Source organism: Vidua macroura, chromosome 18 (genome assembly GCF_024509145.1).
Source record: "Vidua macroura isolate BioBank_ID:100142 chromosome 18, ASM2450914v1, whole genome shotgun sequence".
In the NCBI taxonomy this organism is placed as follows: Eukaryota; Metazoa; Chordata; class Aves; order Passeriformes; family Viduidae; genus Vidua; species Vidua macroura.
Window position 1 is genome coordinate 4619496 of NC_071588.1, and position 18963 is coordinate 4638458.

An 18963-nucleotide genomic window follows, 5' to 3' on the forward strand; every position below is an offset into this window, starting at 1 on the left:
AGGGAAGGAGTGAAGTCTGACTTTGTGAGGCATCCTGTGTCCTGTTATGCAGGATAAGCAGCATGGCCAACATTCTCTGATTTTTTTAGAGCTTTTATCTGATGAAAAGAGGTTTTTTTACTGACCCAGCAATACCCAGGTTTGGAGGGATGTGGGTTTTCAACTAGGAAATAATTCCCCTTGTAACTAGAAACAAGTTTTGTTTTGCATAGAGGCAAGTCCTGAGGTCTGTTTTCAGCTCCCTCCAGGCAGCTGCATGGCACAGAGGAAGGGAAGCAGGTGTTACCTGTGCAATCCCACCTGCACACGTGTCCCTGGAATGTGAGCTGAGTGGTGTGTGAGAGCAAACAGTCATCTGGGTCTTTCTTCTGCAAAAACTTAGTTTATGTTTAACTTGCCACTCAGGAAGCAGCTCTGAGTCTTTACTCATCTTTACTGTTGAACCTGGATTGAACATTTTGCTGCCTGTTCTTAGAGTTCTTTCAAATGTTGGGGTTGACCACAGCCTGCTTGTCTTCTGCCAGATATATTGTTTATTTTTCAGTAGCTGGAATGGTTGTCACTGTGTAGCTGTTGACTAATTCCTTCATCATGTGTCACGGGAACAGCAGTCAGTCTCTTCCTCCCACCCTTTCAGAGAAGCCCCTGCTTTGCAGCCACGTTGCCTGGTTTGTTGCTAAATAACACAAATGACTGGTAAGACCAATGTTTTTGCAGCTTGGGTTTGTTTTTCTGTGTGCCTGCTATTCCAAAATATCAGATTGCAGGCATCGGTGCCAGCTATTTCATTCTGGATGGGTAGAAAATTGTAAATTAATTTAATGTTACTAGGATTTGAAAAATTAATGTTGAGAGCTTTAAGTGTTCTCAAGGCCAGTTTATAAAAAAAAAAAAAAAAGGGAAAAGGCCTTTGTGTAGCTGTTAAAAGTGCTCAGGCAAGATAAGGATGAGGATGATGAGCTGCAGGTTGGTAATGAAAGCTGCTGTTGGCAGAGGGACCCTCTGATGTCTCTCAAGCACCCAGGGCAGCCTTTTTCAGATATTTCTGTACCAGGAGGGAACAGAGGGCCCTTAATGCAGCATTTCTCGATTGCCTGCATCGATCTGCCCTGAAGAGCAGCACTGATCACTGGGGACCACTTCCTCTCCTTTCAAAGATAAAAGCAGGGCTTTGCACAAGAGCTCTCGTGCTGCAGAAACCCCAGGCTTGAGCCTTCATCCCCAGAGCAGGTTTTGTGCTGCTTTCTCCCTTCCTCACACCCTGCCTGGGCCAGGGGACCCTCTGTCCTCTGCTGCCAAGTTATCCTGCCCTCCTCCCCCCCTGCATCCTGGCTGTTGCCATGGAAATACCTGGCTTTGCTCAGATTCGGGACTTCAGGGCAATTTGGAGCTGGAAGTTGCCCTTGGTTCCAGCATCATCCTTTGCCATGTTTCGGTGAATCCAAAAGACTCATCAGGGTGACTTCACTACCTGGGAAATGCTCTGGGATGTGGTGAGAACAGAACCCAGCTTCGAGGCTGGGTGTGCTGGAAACACAGAAATGACTAAAGTTTGCCATAAATGTTTCCTTAAATGTCTGTAGTGAGCATTTACAGCGAGCAGTGCCCACAGATGGCGTGGAAATGTGCCTTTGACAAGCACAACAGGAATAGAACCAGCTATAACGTGATCTCAGGCAGCTTAAATTAGTGTTGTAAGCAGGGATTTTTGGCCAAAAGTTGATGCTCTGTGAAGAAAGTCTGCTGCAAAACACTCTCAGCAAACACACGCGGCTGGGATCACCCCTGTGTCCCCCAGGCTGCAATGTTGCATTATGGATCCTTCCATTAATATATTTTAAATTCATTTTCCAGCAAACTGCACAAATATTCAGAGTTCTTCTCCTCCCTTATCCCCCAAGGAGCCTCACCCCAGTCCCCAGCTGTGAGCACAGGTGGTTCCTGGGGAAGGGCTGGCCTGGAATTCCCTCCTGTGTGTCACGTGGAGGATCCCTCAGCTGCAGGAGGTGCCATATTTTATTCAGCAAGTGGTCATAAATAATTAAATCAGACTTTTAGAAAAGCCAGAGGTCTCAGTGGGCTGGAGGGTGATCGATGTTTCCGAGGCAGCAAGAATAGGGAGCTGCCAAATGGCTTTCAAGGCAAGTGCCTGGTGCCATCAGAGCTGTCCCTGTGCTGTCCCCTCGTGCCAGGGGCCACCAAAATGTCTCTGGGTGTAAATGGTGCCTGTGCCCTGCAGCTGGGGGTGTTTTAACTAATGCCAGCACAATTAATTGGGATTTTTATTTTAGTGGCCAGCCAGTGAACTCTTGGAGAAGTGGCAGAGCGTGGCTGCAGCTGGTGGTGGTGCTGAACGGTGTGTCTGGCACCTGATTTTGGGATCATCAGGGTGTTTGCTGCTGGAGAGATGAGGAAGGCAGGAGAAACAGGAAATCCCGCAGCACGGCGTTTGAAAATGTGAATTTTATCAACAAGGCTGCTAAAAAAGGGCGTTGTAGCAACAAGGCAGGCAACAGGCAGACATTTCATTTTCAAATGAGAAGATAAATCTGGTTGGTGAGAGGTTTCAGTCTGAGAAGTTTCTGCTTTAGCTCCAGCATGGGCAATGTGGTGAAATATCCCAGGATTTCCATCCAGCATTCCCTGCACACAGAGACTCCTGTGGGCACCAGAAGGACTTGGGGTTTGGAAAAATGTCTTTGTGCCCTGTAGCTGAGCAGAGATTCTGCACTTTCTTTGCCGTGGACACCTTTGGTACATCCAGCAAAAACAGGCTTCCATTCCTGCTGGGAAATATCCCGCTGCAGTGCAGGGGAGGCTGTTTGTCCTTGCAAATGCAGCCCTGCCTGGGGATGTCCTGATGTTGCATTCAGTGATCCTTCAGCATTCTGTAGCACCTGAGAAGTGACAGTGCTGCAGTGCTCCATGGAGCATGGGGCGCTGCTTCCTGGGGAGCTTTTTCATGGAAAGAGACCTTGGCTGGGAGAAAAAAAATTGCAGGAGAGCTCAGACTACAGCAGGGAATGCCCACATGCACTCGTTGCACCAAAACTGAAAAGGAAAATGGGATTTTTTTTTTTTTTAAGTGCAAGAATTAACTTCAAACACATAATCAAAGCAGTGATGAGAACGCTGATGAGAATGAGAAAGCTCCAGCTTGGAAAATCATTTGAAAAGCAAATGTGCAAAAGCAAATCAAGTTTAAAGCCTCTTTCATCAATGGATTGGGTGGTTTTGGGTTTTTTTTTTGCTGTTTGTTTGATGGCTTTGGAGGGCTTGATGGTTATCCTGGGCCAGGTGCATTGAACAGGAACAGTGAACCTGGAAGTGCTGGGTGAATGATTGGGCTCAATGATCTTGGAGGTCTGTTCCAACCTAAACAGTTCCATGATTCCCCTGATGAATTCCATGGTTCTGAGGAGGCAGTGCAGCTTCCTGGCTCTGGTCCTGCAGCATCTCACCCACCTGATCTGACAGCCTGTGTACAGGTGGATGTTCAGAAGGAGCAGGAGACACCCCCATCTCCATCCTCATCTCTATTTTTAGCTGTAAATCCTTTGGGTTTGGCTTGGGATGCTCTCCCACTGCTTCGGCTCCAGTGTGGGGCTGCTGTGACACATTTTTCGCTCATCCAGGTGTTTTTTGGTGCTGGATTATGGCAACCAGGCTCATTCCTGGATCTGGTGGCCAGGAGCATCCCCACAGCTGCCCTCAGCCTTGGCAACGTGAGCGAGCTCGACCCTGGAACAGGACTGGGAAAAGGATCTCCCTGGGGACTCTGTTTGCATCTGGCTGGCTGTAAACAATTTCACAGAGTTATGAGCATGGCCAAATAGACAGGAGGTGCTGTGCATCCACAGAAATGCCTTCATAACCAGTGAAAGGCTTTGCAAGGGGCAGGAAAAGAGACTGCAAATGATCCAGAGTACAGGTTCTATAGGGAAAAATCTGACCAGGTAGAACCAGTTGTGAGTCAATATTGCCCTGGACTAATTAAACCTGCAGTTCTTGGTGTGCTCCTGGTCCCTGTGCCTCGGTGGTGGCTGTGGCTGTGATAATATTTGGCTTGTTCCAGCAGTGTAAATGACAGCAGGGCTGGGTGACAGCAAAGCTGGACTTTGGATGGTGCATATCCCTGGGAATTTTGTAGCAGAGAGGTCTAAGCCTTCATCCTTCATCCCTCCCTGGGGTTGCTGGACACGTGAGGGTTTGATTTCCAGGGGGACTTGTCCTGTGCTCCCAGCTGGAGCCAGGGGGGCTGGTTGTGCTGTTGTGGAATACTTGATGATATTCCTCTCGAGTTTACCTACAGCTGAATTATTAGTTGCTGTTTTAATTTCCTTTCTAATAAAAGGAGAGCAAACATCTCATTTCCCTAGGCTGGCATGAGATCCAGAGTGGGCAGCTTCATCTATTGGGATTGTTCTGGCTACAGTCTGAGAATTAGCATCAAAATGCAGCACATTCAGAGGCTGTTCAAGTCTTCTCTGTGGAGGGAGCCAAGGGGTGTCACAAATCCCCTGGCAGATCCCAGCTGTGCTCCTGGTGATCCCAGCTGGCTGTGGAGAGCCTGCTCCCAGTGGGAGAGTCCTTTGGGACAACAGCACGGGAGATCTGTCAGGAATTTTGGGGTTCTCTGGCTCTGAGCTGTCCTACAGATGCCAACTGTGTCTGTTGGGGCAAATGTAAGGTGGTTTTGTTGGGAAACTTTCTTGGTACGTAGAGAAAGTTGGGATCTCTTGGCTCCATTCCCTGGAAGTGTTGATTCTGTTCTCTGGAAGTGCCAAGGCCAGGTTGGACGGGGCTCGGAGCAGCCTGGGCTGGTGGAAGCTGTCCCTGCACTGCAGGGGGTGGAATGGGATGAGCTTGAAGGTCCTTTCCCACCCAAACCATTCCAGGATTCCAGGATATCCCTTGTTTTGTGTTATGAGGCCATGTCTGTCTGGCCTCTCCCTGCTGGGGCTGCTGTTTGTGTTTGTCACACACCAGGTGAGTGCCCTTGTTGCCCTTTCCACTTCCAGTCCTTTAGACTTGATTTATTTTAGACTTGATTTATTTTTAGTGTTACAACCTCATTCAACGCAGTGCAATTTTTTTGTTTGTTTTTTTTTTTTTTTTTTTTACTTTTAATGAGTAATTTTCCACTAAACTGTGTCTCTTGGAAGGTGTTTCGTTTGTGCCTCAAGCATGCAGGTGGTGTGTGCAGTGTTGGCACTGAAATGCCCACTCAGAGCCGGGTCCTGCTGTCCTGGATGGTCCCCAGGCCCTGGACAGACAGATGGTCACTGCCCTGGGGAAGGCCCTGTGGCCTGAGGCACTGCAGGCATCGTGTCAACGTACTGAAATTTTAAACAAATATTTTGAATATACTGCTTATATTGGAATATTTCCTGATTGAATCAGAAGCTGGTAAAGACATAACTCTGCACGTTGATTTTTCAGGTGTATTTTGTGGTGGTGGTGGTGGGGTAAAATCCTCATGGCACCAGTGCTGTCACGAGTGTACATTTAATTTCTGTGTGTGGTCATTTTCTGGGAGATCAGTTGGATGTGTGAATGTGTGCTGACAGAGGAAGCTCAGCCTGCCTGGGTGAGGGTCAGGAGCCATCTGGACAAGGGTGGCTCAGCCAGACTTCATGGAATCCCTGAGGGCCCCAAGACGTGAACCTCCCTGGCAGGGGTGGTCAGGGATGGCTCCTGGGCTGGGCAGGATGCCAGAATATCTCTGGTGGAGGAAAAGGGGCAGCTCTGGGCAGCACATGGCAGCTGGTGGGCACGAGGTGTGTGCTGCTCCCCATCCCTGATCCACCCCTGCAGCCAAGGCTGGGGGGATGTGTGGGAGACAGAGGCTCCTCTCCTCTTGCTCTGTCCCTGTTTCTGTCACTGAAGTGTAAAATAAAATGGTGCTGGAGCAAGGAGCCCTCAGTGAGGATTGCAGCTGCCCCCTCCCCGGTGCCCAGCGTGGGACAAGGGGGAAGCTGCAGGTGGGAGGTGCCCTGACCAGGGACAGCTGCAGTTTTAGGACACAATAAAGCACTGAGGTGGAAGATGGAGCTTTATCCTGGTCCCTGGGGTGCTCCTGCAGGTGGAGTCACTGCTCTGAGCACAGGGCTGGGATGTGGGAGATGTGGAAGGTGCAGGAGCTGGACCGTGAGGAATTTCCCAGCGCTTTGAGTCCCGAGTTCCACATCTCAGTGATGTTCCTTGCTGTGACTTCCTGACTCAGTACCAGCTCATCCCAGCTGCTGGCATCCAGGGAAGTCTCAGGGCTCTGTCAGTCACTGAGCAGGGCTGGGATCTCACCTGATGGCTCTGACAGAGCAGCTCTTGGCTCAGAGAGCACTCCGCTCTTAATCCATACTCAGGATTTCCTTTATGGAGCTGTCAGCCGTGCATAACTGACCTTGATTATACCTTGCAGAGGAGTTTAATTCCCCAAATGGTGCCATTAAAGGTCTCTCATTCGTGCCAAGGTTTGCTTGGCCAAGTCTTGACCTGCTGTATTTTCCTTCTCCCTGTGCCCTCAGGGAGAACACCTTGCTAAGCAGAGCTTCCTTCACACCCTCAGCTCTGTGCTGGCAACACTTTCCCCTGTGTTTTCCAAAACCAAGATGTTACAGAGGCACTGGGAGATGAGATCCAGGCATGCTGGCAGCTGTGCTTGAAAGGAAAAGTGGTTGGGAACTGAATGTTTAAGGAGCAAAGATTCAGCTGGGCTTTGGCTGCTTGCAGCAGGATTAGGGAGAGTGACAGCTGGGGATGGAAGTCACCACTCTGCTGCCAGACCCGACCTGCTGGGTCTGACCTCCTGTCTGCTCCCTGCAGCAATTACCCTCCTAGTTTGTGTGCGGTCCTGTTTGTTTTTGTCCCCTAATTGTGCCCCTGAGGAGCACTAAGTGATAGCTTCCTCTGGGTCAGCTGAGTGCCAGTTGTGAGTCAGGGAGGGCAGAGCTGCTGGCACTGCTGTGCAAATGGAATTCCTGGGCACAGCTGGTGCCAGGTGATCGCTGAATTAGGCGTTGACGGAGAGTTGCAGTCATTTGGGACAGCTGTGTCACAGGAAATTTGTCAAACAAAATGAGAGAACAGAACAATGCTGTAAAAACCTTAACTATGAAATTTGGGTACCTTTATTAGATGACTTTTATCTAAGTGATGCTCAGTTCCCTCAGTTAATCCTCGGCTCATTGTTTTCCTACTGTGAAGTTTCTCAGAAATTAAACAACCCTTTTTTTATACCTTTTTGAAGTAGCTGGTGATGCTCAGCTGCATCAATCCTCCATGAGATCTCCTGTGCCATTGGGAAAACCTGGGAGCAGAGGAGGTTCCTGTGCACCCACCCCACCGCAGGTCCATGGCTGAAATTCCATTTTTTCCCTAACTGCCTCTGTCCTGCAGGTGAAGCAGATCATGGAGGAGGCTGTGACGAGGAAGTTTGTGCATGAGGACAGCAGCCACATCATCTCCTTTTGTGGTGAGTCTCCCATGCTGGCCTGGACTGGGGATTTTGGTGCTGTGCATCCCCTGCCCACGCTGTGCCATTCCTGGGAACCTGGAATCCACAATCCAGGACCTTGGGCTCGGGAAATGGGGAGTGCCAGAGGATGGATTGTTCTGGCAGAGGTCAGAGTCCCTGAGGTCTTTGTGCTTCAAATATACAGGGATGTGTCAAAAGAGGGAGGGATGCTGGCAGTGTGTGCAGCCATTGAGGAAGGACTAGAAACAATACTTTATCTTTAAATTCCCTTGAGAATTGATCCAACTGAAAGTCTGTCAAGTCCAAATCTTTTCTGGAATAGGAGTTTATGGAAAGGAGGCTGGGCTTTCTCCTTTCTGCTGGGCCCTCACATCAAAGTCACCCAGGAGCCTGTTCCCAGCCCATGGCCCCTGCGTGGGGTCGAAAGAGCAGAGCAGACTTCCAGGTGTGACTCATTCCCTGCTTTTCTGTGCAGCACGAGGCTTCTCAAGCTAGGATTATTTATAGGCTCCTGTGACAGGGGGGCTGAGGCATCCAGGCACGAAGGGCTCCTTGGTTCCTTCTGGCCTCTTAAGATGCTGCTGCATTTCCCTGCTTCCTGGTGTTCCCCTCCTGCTCCATCTGCTGTTCCTCTCACTGGAATGCTTCCTTCACCTTCCCCAGTGCCGTGGCTCTCCAGGAGCTGGGTGAGCTTATAAATAACCTCTTTCCCTGCCAAGCAGAGCGTGCTGCAAGCCTGGCTCTGGCTGCCAGAGCTGCCCTTTTCCCTGGAGAGAGCTGCTTTCCCAGCAGAGCCCTCCTCACGGAGCCCTCTGCGCAGCCGGCGCAGCGCAAACCCCTCGGGATGGAGGCAGGGGTCTGGCAGGGAAGGGCAGCAGCCCCCCTGGTGCTGTGAGGGGGGGTTTGGAGCAGACAAACACGAGCTGGCATCTGTCACATCCAGGCTGCCCTGGGAGGCTGATGGGGAGCCCAGGGTTTGGTGTCCACGTCAGCCAAGGCTGCTCAGCCCGAGGGGTTTGGATCACGTCAGAGCTCAGGAATATCTTCGGTCTTTTGCCAGGAGTCAAAGCTCCTCTTACCTGGGTGTAGCTGAGCAGGGCCCCTGCACCATGTGCATCTGCTGTAGATGACATCCTGTGTGTCCTGGCTCTGCTGTAAGGTTTATCCTGAGGGATGAGGAGAATCTCTTTGCAGTGGTGACACAACTGAGCTCCAAAACTCGTCCGATTTAAAAACCCTGCCATCACCCCTGGATTTAGTAGAGCACCGGGAGGGTTTTTCCTGTGGAAGCTGCATGTTTCCCTATAGTTGGCCAGCAGGAGAGGTGTTTAGCACTGGTTCAGATCTGGCATTGGGAACAGATGCTGCTGACAGCTCTGTCTTGGTGCTCTGTGCCAGAGGCCTGGCAGGAGTTGAGATTTCTCCCTGCCTGGCAGGAGCTGGGATGTGCTGCCTGTGACCTGAGCACAGTGAGAGCACCAGTGCTCCTGTTTGTCAGCTGGGAATTTGGAATGGAACTGGTGGCACTGGGAGCTCACTTTTTGGGAGTGCAGCTGGGCAGGAGCAGCCCTGGCTGCTCACCCCCTGTGGGTACCTGAGCTTTCAGCACCAGCCTGAGCTGAGCACTCCAAATGGGCACCCCTGGGTGCAGTCCCAGGCAGGTGAGGCTGTTTGCAACTTGTATTTCAGCCGTGGAGCATAGGACAAATGAGGGAGATGCTGGCTTTTCTGGCAAAGCCATGGAGCAGTTTGGGTTTTATTTTATTTGCAGCTGCACATAATCCTCCGGCAGCTGAAGCCCTCTGGGCTTTGGGAGGGCTTGTGCAGGGCCTGCTTTCAAAGCCAGATGTCCATGCAGTGGCTCTGCCTGGCTGCTGGGGCTCAGCAGGGCTGGGCTGGCCCAAATCTCTTGTTGCTCTGCCAGCACAGGCCGTGTCTCGTCCCCCCTTGGATGCTGCTGCTCGGCACCGAGCTCAGGCATGGATCAAGGCAGGATAATGAGCCTCTCCCAGCCTGGGAGCTGCTGTGATGGGGCTGCATGGAATGCCTTTTTCTGTGTCTCCATGGAGGTGTTCAGCTGTAGGGAAGCGTGCCTTTCCAGGCAGGGGGTGAAGCAGCATCCGGGCTCAGCTCAGCAGCGCTGGCTTCCCGGGGAGGAGGGAGCAGAACTCATTGTCACACCTGGATCAAGGGCCTGAGGACTGTGGGTCCGTGTGATTTTCCAGTGCTTTGATCAGCCTGTTTAATCAGTCTGTGTCTGGCACTAGACATCCATCCTGAGCCCTCCCAGGGGGCGTTGGGAACGAGCTGCCAGCGGAGCCTGTGCGTGTGTGCGTGCCTTTCTGTGGAGTCATCGCTGGTTCCCGGGATCCCTGCTCACCCTGGCAGGGCAGGGAAGGTGTCTGGGGCTGTCTGGGCACTCACTGGGGTTTGGTGAGTGCCTCTGAGCACAGTTCAGGACATGGAGTCAGGCACAGCCTTCCACAGGGGCTTAATGAGTCCCGGTGTCCCTGAGTGCCAATGGAGTTCCCAAAGCCAGACTGAGCTGCTGGCACTGCCTGTGGTTTATCCCCCGGCTCTTTGTTCCTTTCAGCTTTTCAGAAAAATGCTTCTATGAACATTGAGATTTTTTGGGGAAAATTGCCCCATTTCCTGTGCTGCTTTAGAAACCCTCAGGGTGCCTGTCCTTGCTCCTGAGCTTTCTGCTCCTGACTTGCACCATCCCAGCAGAGGGAGTGAAACCTCCTGTTCCAGCTGTGCCCATCCCTCAGACTGGGCTGAAGGGAAAACATCAGGGAGATGCTGGTTTCTCCACAATCCACAAGAAACCACAAAAAAACACAAAAAACCACAAAAAGGAGAGTGTCAGCCTGCTTGCCCAGCACAGCAATTGCCCTGCCTGGAGAAGCTGTGGTGCTTGTTGTTAATTCCCATGTGGGATGGGATTACAGTTTCCTGAAGCCAAGGTGGGGGATGTCTCTGCCTTCACATTTATTGTCTGAGGAGTTTTAGGAGTTTCCATCCATGGAAATGTTCAAGGATATGTTGGATGGGGCTTAGAGCAACCCAGTCCAGTAGGAGGGGTCCTGATGAACAGTTCCTTTCTGGATTCCTTGTAATCCCCTCAGATCCTGGGGGGTGCTGTGAGGTCTCCACACGACCTTCTCTTCCCCAGGCTGACCAGCCCCTCCTGTCTCAGCCTGACTCCATAGGGAAGGTGCTGCAGTGACCCCGAGGTTGGCTCCGTTGGGTAGAGCATGGTGCTACTAAAGCCAACATTGCGTGGTGCTAACAACTGTGTGGCCAGTCCCTCAAAGAGTTGGACTGGGTGATCCCTGTGGGTCCTTCCAAGTGGGAACAGCCTGATCCTGGGGCCTGTGCTCTCTGCAGCCGCCGTGGAATGCTGTGTGCTGTTCGGGCTGAAGCGGAGGGCGGCCGGGTTCCTGCGCAGCAACAAGATCGCAGCGCTCTTCATGAAGGTGGGCAAGAGCTTCCCCCTGGCAGAGGAGCTCTGCAGGAAGGTGCAGGACCTGGAGCAGCTCATTGAGAACGCGTAAGGCACCAGCGGGGCTGCCAGTCCTCTCTGCTCGCTCGGGTTTTGGGGTGGGAAGGGTGGTTTGGGTCCAGCTTGAGCCTCGACAGGAGGAATTGCTCCTTCAGTCTTCTCCTGCGTTTTTTAATATCTTGACCAAACTGGTTGCTGTTCTAGGAGACTGAGTTGTGGTTGTGGTTTAAGCAGGGGTGGACAAGTTCTAAGTCTCTCTGCCTCTGCTCTGGTGCTTCAGGGACAGCTGAGCACGCTGCTCCTGAGCTGTCACAGTTTATGGACCAGTTCACCAAGCCAGCTGGAACCACGTTTGGCCTGTCTCGGTGTGCAGGGCTCGAAGCTGCAGTAATTCAGCTGCTGTTTGGGAGAGGATTACTCACCCTTGGACAATTAGCAGGGAGATGGATGGAGCAGCTACATGCGGGCAGGAATTTTAAGCTGTCCTAAGATGAGCTGCTCTGCCTGTGAGCTCAGCTGTGGAAAGGTGTGTGGGCTGGAGGACTGTGCTGAGGGAGAGCAGAGTTCTGGGGTGTCTTTACAGTGGGGAACTGATTTGGTGACGTCTGGTTACAAATGCAGATGCGGCCCCTCTGGAGCAGGGGGTGGGATAGGGACAGGAAGCACCTCCAGAGCTAATTCCCTGGGATCCCCCAGCCACTATGGTCAACACCCCCAAGCTCCTGGTGGCAGGAGCACCCTGGGCTCCCTCAGAGTTCAGGGGTGAGCCTGTGGTGTTGTTGTCTCTTGTCTTGTACCTCTAAAGGAGAAACCAAGCCCAGGGGGTCCCAGAGAACGTGCGCAAGGTGCCGAAGCTGCCCAACCTGTCTCCTCAGGCCATCAAGCACCTCTGGATCCGCACGGCCCTCTTCGAAAAGGTCCTGGATAAAATCGTGCACTACCTGGTGGAGAACAGCAGGTGAGCACTGGCACAGCCCACCCATGTCCTGCCCATGGCACTGGGGGTGTTGCTGCCTGGGCAACACCTGTGTCCACGTGGGCCAGGGAAGTCCCTGGGTGGCACGGGCCAGGTGTGTCACTCAGTGCCCATCGTGGGGACTCTGATGGGTGCCCTGCTGCTGGTGACCACTGTGCACTCCCTGAAATACAGACAGGCCACACTGGCCCTGGTGATGGCTGGGTTGTCAGGGCTGCATTGTCTTTGTCTTCTGGGATCTGCATGCTCAGGTGTCCTGTCCTGGGACAGGTTAGTTAGGAGATGGAGAATGTGCTGCAGGAGGGTTGCTGCTCCCCAGGAATTTCTCAGCCTGTTTAGGGCTTCTTGCCCTCTCCCCATCAAGGGGAGATACAGAAAGAGAAGGGCATGATGAGGATTTAAACCACTGTCTATATAACTTTGCAGTGCTCCAGCATTCTGCTGTCCTTTATTTCTTCTAGCAAGTACTATGAGAAGGAGGCTCTCCTGATGGATCCAGTGGATGGGCCAATTCTAGCATCTCTATTGGGTAACCCTTGCTTTACTTGCTTTCCAAACCCATGCTCCCAAATCTGTGATCTGCGGATCTGGGAGGTGACCGTGGCCGTGGGATCGAGGATGGCTCCCTTATGTTTGGGGTGTTCCTCTCCACAGTGGGGCCCTGTGCGCTGGAATACACCAAGATGAAGACTGCTGACCACTTCTGGACAGACCCCTCAGCAGATGAGCTGGTCCAGAGGCACCGGATCCACAGCTCCCACTGCCGCCAGGACTCGCCCACCAAGCGCCCGGCGCTCTGCGTGAGTGGGGCATAAACCTCTCTCTGCTCCTGCTACATCCACAGCATCTGGGCTCCCTTTGCTTGGAAAGGCCTGTGGAGCCCTCTGATAAGAAGTCTTTGAGGCAGAGGTGGTGGGAACGTGGCCCATGGAGAGCACTGGCGTGCCAGCCCCTCCTGGCACTGCATGCTGTGTCCCTTGGGGCCATCATGTATGAGCAGAAAGCTGAATTTGCTCTGTGCATTGCAAACAAAATTCACTCCTGGGGCTTCTCTGAGCTTGGACAGAGTCAGAAATCCCCTTAGAGGACCCTGAGGGAAAGATTTCTAGTGGTGTCTCTCAAAAGTGGATAACTGAGGGAGGAATGAGGTTCAAGAGAAGCTTGTGGGAAGCCAGAGGGTGTCTGTGCTCACCTCACGTTCATGGGCATGTCTCTTGCAGATTCAGAAAAGACATTCCAGTGGCAGCATGGATGACAGGCCATCCCTGTCTGCCAGGGACTACGTGGAGTCCCTGCACCAGAATTCCCGAGCCACGCTCCTGTACGGCAAGAACAACGTCCTGGTGCAGCCGGTGAGTGCCTGCTGGGAAAGCTGGGCTCTGAAACACTGCTCTGCTCCTCAGCACCTTGTTCTGTCCCAAACTGCTCTTGGATGGAGAAAAGCACTTTTTTCATTTGGGAAGACAGTGAGTAGATTGTGTTTGTGGAGGTGATATGAATCCTCCCAGTGGGATGGAAGAGCTCTGCTCCAGTCTGGGTAAAAACACTGGCTCCTCTCCCTGCCCCTTCTTTACCACAAAACTCCTCCTCCTGTCCTGTCCTGCTTCTTGTAGTCAAACAAATAAAGTGCAAACTGCTTTTAGGTGGAGCTATTAGGTTTTCCTTGCTGGGCAGTTGTTCTTAGCCTTTTCCCAAGGCCTCGAGGTGTCCTGGAGTCTCTGCTAGGAGGTTTTCCAGGGACACAGTGGGTTCCTCCCTGCTTGTGACTGGGTGGGCAGGGCTGTGTGAGAGGGGCCACAACTGAGCTCCAGGGTGTTGTGCTTCTGGCATTTTCCAGCTCACTCTGTCGCTGTGTTTCTCTTCCCAAGCGAGATGACATGGAGGCAATCCCGGGATATCTGTCCCTTCACCAGACTGCTGACATCATGGCACTGAAGTGGACCCCCAACCAGCTGATGAACGGCTCCGTGGGCGACCTGGACTACGAGAAGAGGTGACTGGCTCCGAGTGTGCCAGAGCAGGGGGGGAAAAGTGTTCCCCTGGGGCAGAGTTTGGATCTGGGATGCAAAGCCATCACTGTTTTCCCAGAGAAACACCATCATCCTTGAGGCTGTAATGGGAAGGAGGCAGGGAGAGGGTGACAGGAGGTGGTGTGAGATGTGTCTCTGCTGGGAAGTGCTCAGTGAGGGAGTGGGACTTGTTCCAAAACACACAAAGTGGTTTCGTTTGTTGCCCTGGGGGATTTTCTGAGGGGAATGCCCTCCCTCCCTCCCAGCACACCATGCTCCTGGGTTTCTCCTGGCTCCAGGAAGGTGGGAGTGTTTAGGACACTGATGCTTTGACCTAGAGATCTTTAGCAGAGCTTGGCCTCAATTTCGTTCATTGTCAGTTGTAGTTTTTTTGGGTTTTGTTTACCTGTGTGCTTTTCATCTCCCCTTTCTTCTTGGCCCCTGGGCCATTCAGTTGTGCCTGGTACCCTCCCCTAAAATCTGTTTTCGTCTCTACACTCCTTTTCTGAGTTCTTGCCTTGGGCATCAGCCTAAGCTCTAAAAATTCCCAGTGTCAAGACGTGACCAAGGAAGAGAGGAGGCAGATGGCACAGTAAGTATGACTGTACCAGGAGTCACTCTTGCACACCTTCCTGTCCTTCACGAGCTGTTTTTAATGTTATTTAAGCACTATTTTTATCAAGTGGCAGATGCTGCTGCTGCTCAGAATCTGGAAATTTGCTTTGTTGCAAAGAAGTGGGATGTGATTGAGTGCTGACACCATTGGACAGCAGTGCTGGGCTCTCCACAGGAATGAAACCCTGCCTCCCTGCTCTGTCTGGTGGCCACCAGCTCTCCAGCATGTTCTAGATTTGCTCAGACACCTCGAGGTGCCTGTGCTGAGACAGTTCATGAGCAGAAGCAGCTGAGACCAAATCTGTTGTGAGCTCGGGAAAAACCCCACAAATTGTGAGGGTTTATTTCCCCTCCCCGGGGCAGAGCAGCATCCCAGGCTTGGACCTCACTGCACATTTCCTTGGGGCTTCAGGGCTGCTCCTGAGAGATTCTTGGGGTGCTCTGCAGGGCACCAGTCCCTCCCTGCAGTTGCCAGGATCCATGGACACATTTCCTTTGTCTGGGAACAGCGTGAGGGCAGAGAAACCACCCAGGGCAGGCAGGACAGGACTGGCCCTGGCTGAGCTGAGGTGGCAGGGACAGCTCCTGGCTCTGGAGGGATGTTGTCACTCATCAGGCTGGCATCACTGCTCTGGGATCTCATCCTTTCTGTGGCTTTGGCTGCTGCCAGGGGATCAGGAGCAGGGTTTGGAGTTGCTGTGAGCAGCAGCAGAGCCTCTCACACCCTTGAGGCTCACGGCCTCCCTGTCCCTCTGTTCCAGCGTGTACTGGGACTATGCCATGACCATTCGCCTGGAGGAGATCGTGTACCTGCACTGTCACCAGCAGGGTAAGGCCACAGCTGGGGCTGCTGGGGGCTGTGTCACCTGGCACTCGATCCCTTACCTCTGGGGCACGGTTCTGCTTTGGCTCCAGGCAGAGCTCTGGGTGGTCACTATGATTTAAGTGCTTCTAGGAAAGTCTTCCCCCAGCTCCTGGCTGTGGTGCTTGGCTGGGAGTGCTCCCTGCAGAGCAGGGCTCTGATTTCCAAGGGGGTGATCCCAGCAAGCCTTTTCCAGAGCCTGTCTTATCATGGACTTGGAGGAGAATCCACACAAGGAAGAAAGTCCCTATTTTCCATTCCCTGAGCTTTCCTGCCTCTCAGCCTGTGCTGTTTCCCTCACTGATGGCCGTGTCTGCTCTCGCTGTTGCCAGCAGTAGACAGTGGTGGCACGGTTGTCCTGGTGAGCCAGGATGGCATCCAGAGGCCACCTCTGCGCTTCCCCCGTGGAGGGCACTTGCTGCAGTTCCTGTCCTGCCTGGAGAACGGCCTCCTGCCCCACGGGCAGCTGGATCCACCCCTCTGGTCACAGCGGGGAAAGGTGGGTGCCTGTTCCTGCTGGGGCTCCCCTGTGGACCCTCTGCCTGGCATTAGTGGCTGCTGTGTTTTAAATGATCCCCTTCCAAAATTAAGAAATTCAATGAATTAATATTAAAATGTGGTGGTTGGGTTTAGCTAATGGCCTTGCCCAGCTATACAGACCCTTCTGGAAAGCTGGGGGGTGCTGTGGGAGGGCTGCCCATGAGGGTTTGGCTCTCTGGGCTGTACTTACCCTGTGCCCAGCAGGGTTATGGATTCACCTGCCACTGGAAAACTTGATCCAGGGGCTGCTCCAGCCCAGGGAATGTGCAGACATGGCAAAGCAGGTGGGGCAGGAGCTCGGGAAGGGAGTGGTTGGGCATGGGTGGCTCGTGAAGGGCAGGTTCTGCTCCCCAGGGAAAGGTGTTCCCCAAACTGAAGAAGCGAAGCCCCCAGGGCTCCTCCGAGTCCGCGTCTGACAAGGAAGATGATGAAGCCACAGATTATGTCTTCAGGATCATCTACCCCGGGACACAGACCGAGTTTGGTGAGTGCAGGGCAGGCTTTGGGGGGGTTGGAGGAGCTGGGCACAGGGCAAAGCGGGAGGTGGTTCCAGGGGAGGGGCTCTGGTTGTGCCGGTGCTGCCTGATTTAAATGGCATCGTTCCTCCCTGGGAGGGTGGGAGGCCCTGGCACAGAGAACAGCCAGATGTGGCTGCTCCATCCCTGGAAGGGTCCAAGGCCAGGCTGGATGTGGCTTGGAGTAACCTGGGATCATGGAAGGTGTCCCTGCCCATGGCAAGGGATGGAACTAAATGATCTCTAAATTCCCTTCCAACCTAATCATTCCATGATTCTATGTTTGGTTGTTTTTTTTTGTTTTTTTTTTTTTTTTTTTTGTTTTTGTTTTTGTTTTAACTTCCACTTGCTACTGAGTCCTTTGTTTCTGCAGCTGCACAACAGCATTCATAGTCAGCAAAAACCCCTCTTAATAATACCCACATAATTTCAGTAAAAAGATTCACTTTGGTCACTTGGGGGCCACCTTCTGCCATCACAAGCCCCTAGGGCTGATTCTTCTCTTGCTGCCCCCAGGCTGCACTAAATGCAGTGATGTTCCTTCAGTGTGGCTCCTGCAGCACAAAGGGGAGGTCCCAGCACCCTGCTCTGGGTGCTGCCAGGCTGCACCCACCTGTCTTCAGTCCCTTACTGGAGGGAGGGGGTGCTGCTGGATTCTCCAAACCAGAAATGCCTCTTCATGTCTGGTGGTGAATGATCTGAACCTGGCTGAAATGTCTGTACATGTGTCCTCACTCTTCTGTGAGACGCCAAGAACTTTTCCTGACCTCTGGGGACATCATAGGTGACTTTAGAAGGGGGAGAGAATGAGTTTTAGATGGAGTTTTGTGGAGTGTTCTTTAAAAAAGCTCTGAAATCGGATGGAAACCTTTTTCTTACATTTTGGAGGCTATGAGGGAGAAATTACATCCGCTGTGACTCCTCCATAACGTCAGTTGAGATTATACTTGGTTCTCCCTGCCTTCAGCTGACTAACACAATTCAGTGAGTCAGATAAAAACCTGATTGAAGCTAAACCAGCAGATAGAGATGTGCTTTTCTGTGACTGCCTTTTGATCTACCCCTTAAAATTCCATGCTGGGGGCCACATTTTCTGGGAAATGAATTGCTGCCACCTCCTCAGCTGGCATCATCACAGCCTGTGCTGTTCCTGTGCACCTCCTCAGCCAGGGATGGAACTGCTTCATTCTCTCTTCTCCATAGATTCGTCCTTTCTCCCCTTTCATTGGTGCCTTTGTCCTCTCTCTGTGTCTCTAGTTGCCATTAATGGTGCTTTTCACCCATTCCTTGCACCTGTGACTGCTGGGAGAGGGAAGATCCTGAAGATTCCAGCTGGAAGCAAGATGGTGGTGATCCCTAAATGGTGTCTGAGTCTCCCTGGCAGATCCCGAGCTCTCCGTGCTGCTCTGGGCACCTCCTGGCATCAGTGTAATGAGCTGTTGGTTAGGTCTGGTGCTCAGCTCACCTGTGTTGTCACTTGAGAGCTCCTGCAGAGCTGGCCCTGTCACCACTGACTGCCACTGACCCATCAGCTCAGTGGGAGGGGAAGGGACTTCTGTGGGAATAATTCAGTATTTTTCCTGCCAATGTCATTTATTCCTTATCACAGCAGGGAGAGCCACTGAGACCAAGGGGGAGCGAGGACACCTTTTCCCAGCCAGAAGATGAAATTTCTACCACAATTTAATTTCCAAGGAGGAGTAAAAAGGATTATTCCTTGTGGCCTGGGCTGTGTGTGGGTGGTACCTGAGCAGAACCTGAGGCCTTTGCAGTAGCACTTTGAGTTCAAGCAGGGATTAACAAGTGACAACATGCAGAGCTCCTGCTGTGCCTCTCAACCTCTTCATCCAAGTCTTCATCTCCTGTCTTGTGATTTGGATACTCTCTTCTTTCCCTGAACTTTGGATGGCATCCTTTGAGGGATGGGCCTTTTCCCTTGCAGTAATCCACTCTTCCTGGGACAGCAGCTGATTTCAATCCTGTTTTCTCTCTGCAGCCCCTTCTCTGGAGCCTTGGTGTTGGGTTTCTGCCTTGGTCAGCACGAAGCAGTTTAAGATCAGCTTTCTGAATTAGCTGGTTAATTAGCAATGGTTCTCTCTCATCAGTGCTCTTTGTTCCCATTCCTTTCTCCTGAGCTCACCAGTGCTGTGATTCCCTGCGGTGGCTCCTGCTTGGCTGCTGGAGCCTCCTTGGGAAGAGCGGGATGCTGCATTTGCCAATGAAAGCTCTCTCTCTGTTGGGCCCCTGTGGCTCCCTGACTGCAGGGCAGTGCCAGGCTGCAGCTGACGCTCCTCTCTGCCCTCCTGCAGTGCCCCAGGACCTGATGGACGCTCCGGGGGCTGTCCTGCCCCCCATGTGGCAGCCCAGCACCCGCAAATCCTCCTGCTCCTCCTGCTCCCAGAGTGGCTCCTCCGACGGGGGCCCGGCCAATGGCTGCAGCCACGAGAGGTACGAGGGCCCAGGG

General features: G+C 52.6%; 1 protein-coding gene across 3 annotated transcripts in view; it reads left to right on the forward strand.

The window, feature by feature from the left end:
• Positions 1-18963, forward strand: part of SGSM1 (small G protein signaling modulator 1) — a 30570-nt gene that overhangs the window by 2390 nt on the left and 9217 nt on the right. For 2 of the 3 annotated variants that reach the window (XM_053993868.1, XM_053993869.1), the window contains exons 3-13: positions 7399-7474; positions 10868-11030; positions 11788-11940; positions 12420-12487; positions 12613-12758; positions 13179-13310; positions 13827-13951; positions 15344-15411; positions 15780-15943; positions 16339-16468; positions 18809-18947. In XM_053993868.1, the coding sequence (XP_053849843.1) occupies positions 7399-7474; positions 10868-11030; positions 11788-11940; positions 12420-12487; positions 12613-12758; positions 13179-13310; positions 13827-13951; positions 15344-15411; positions 15780-15943; positions 16339-16468; positions 18809-18947 (1364 nt within the window). Of the gene's footprint in view, positions 1-7398; positions 7475-10867; positions 11031-11787; positions 11941-12419; positions 12488-12612; positions 12759-13178; positions 13311-13826; positions 13952-15343; positions 15412-15779; positions 15944-16338; positions 16469-17756; positions 17928-18808; positions 18948-18963 lie in introns of all 3 variants that reach the window. The other variant, XM_053993867.1, reaches the window with a different exon arrangement.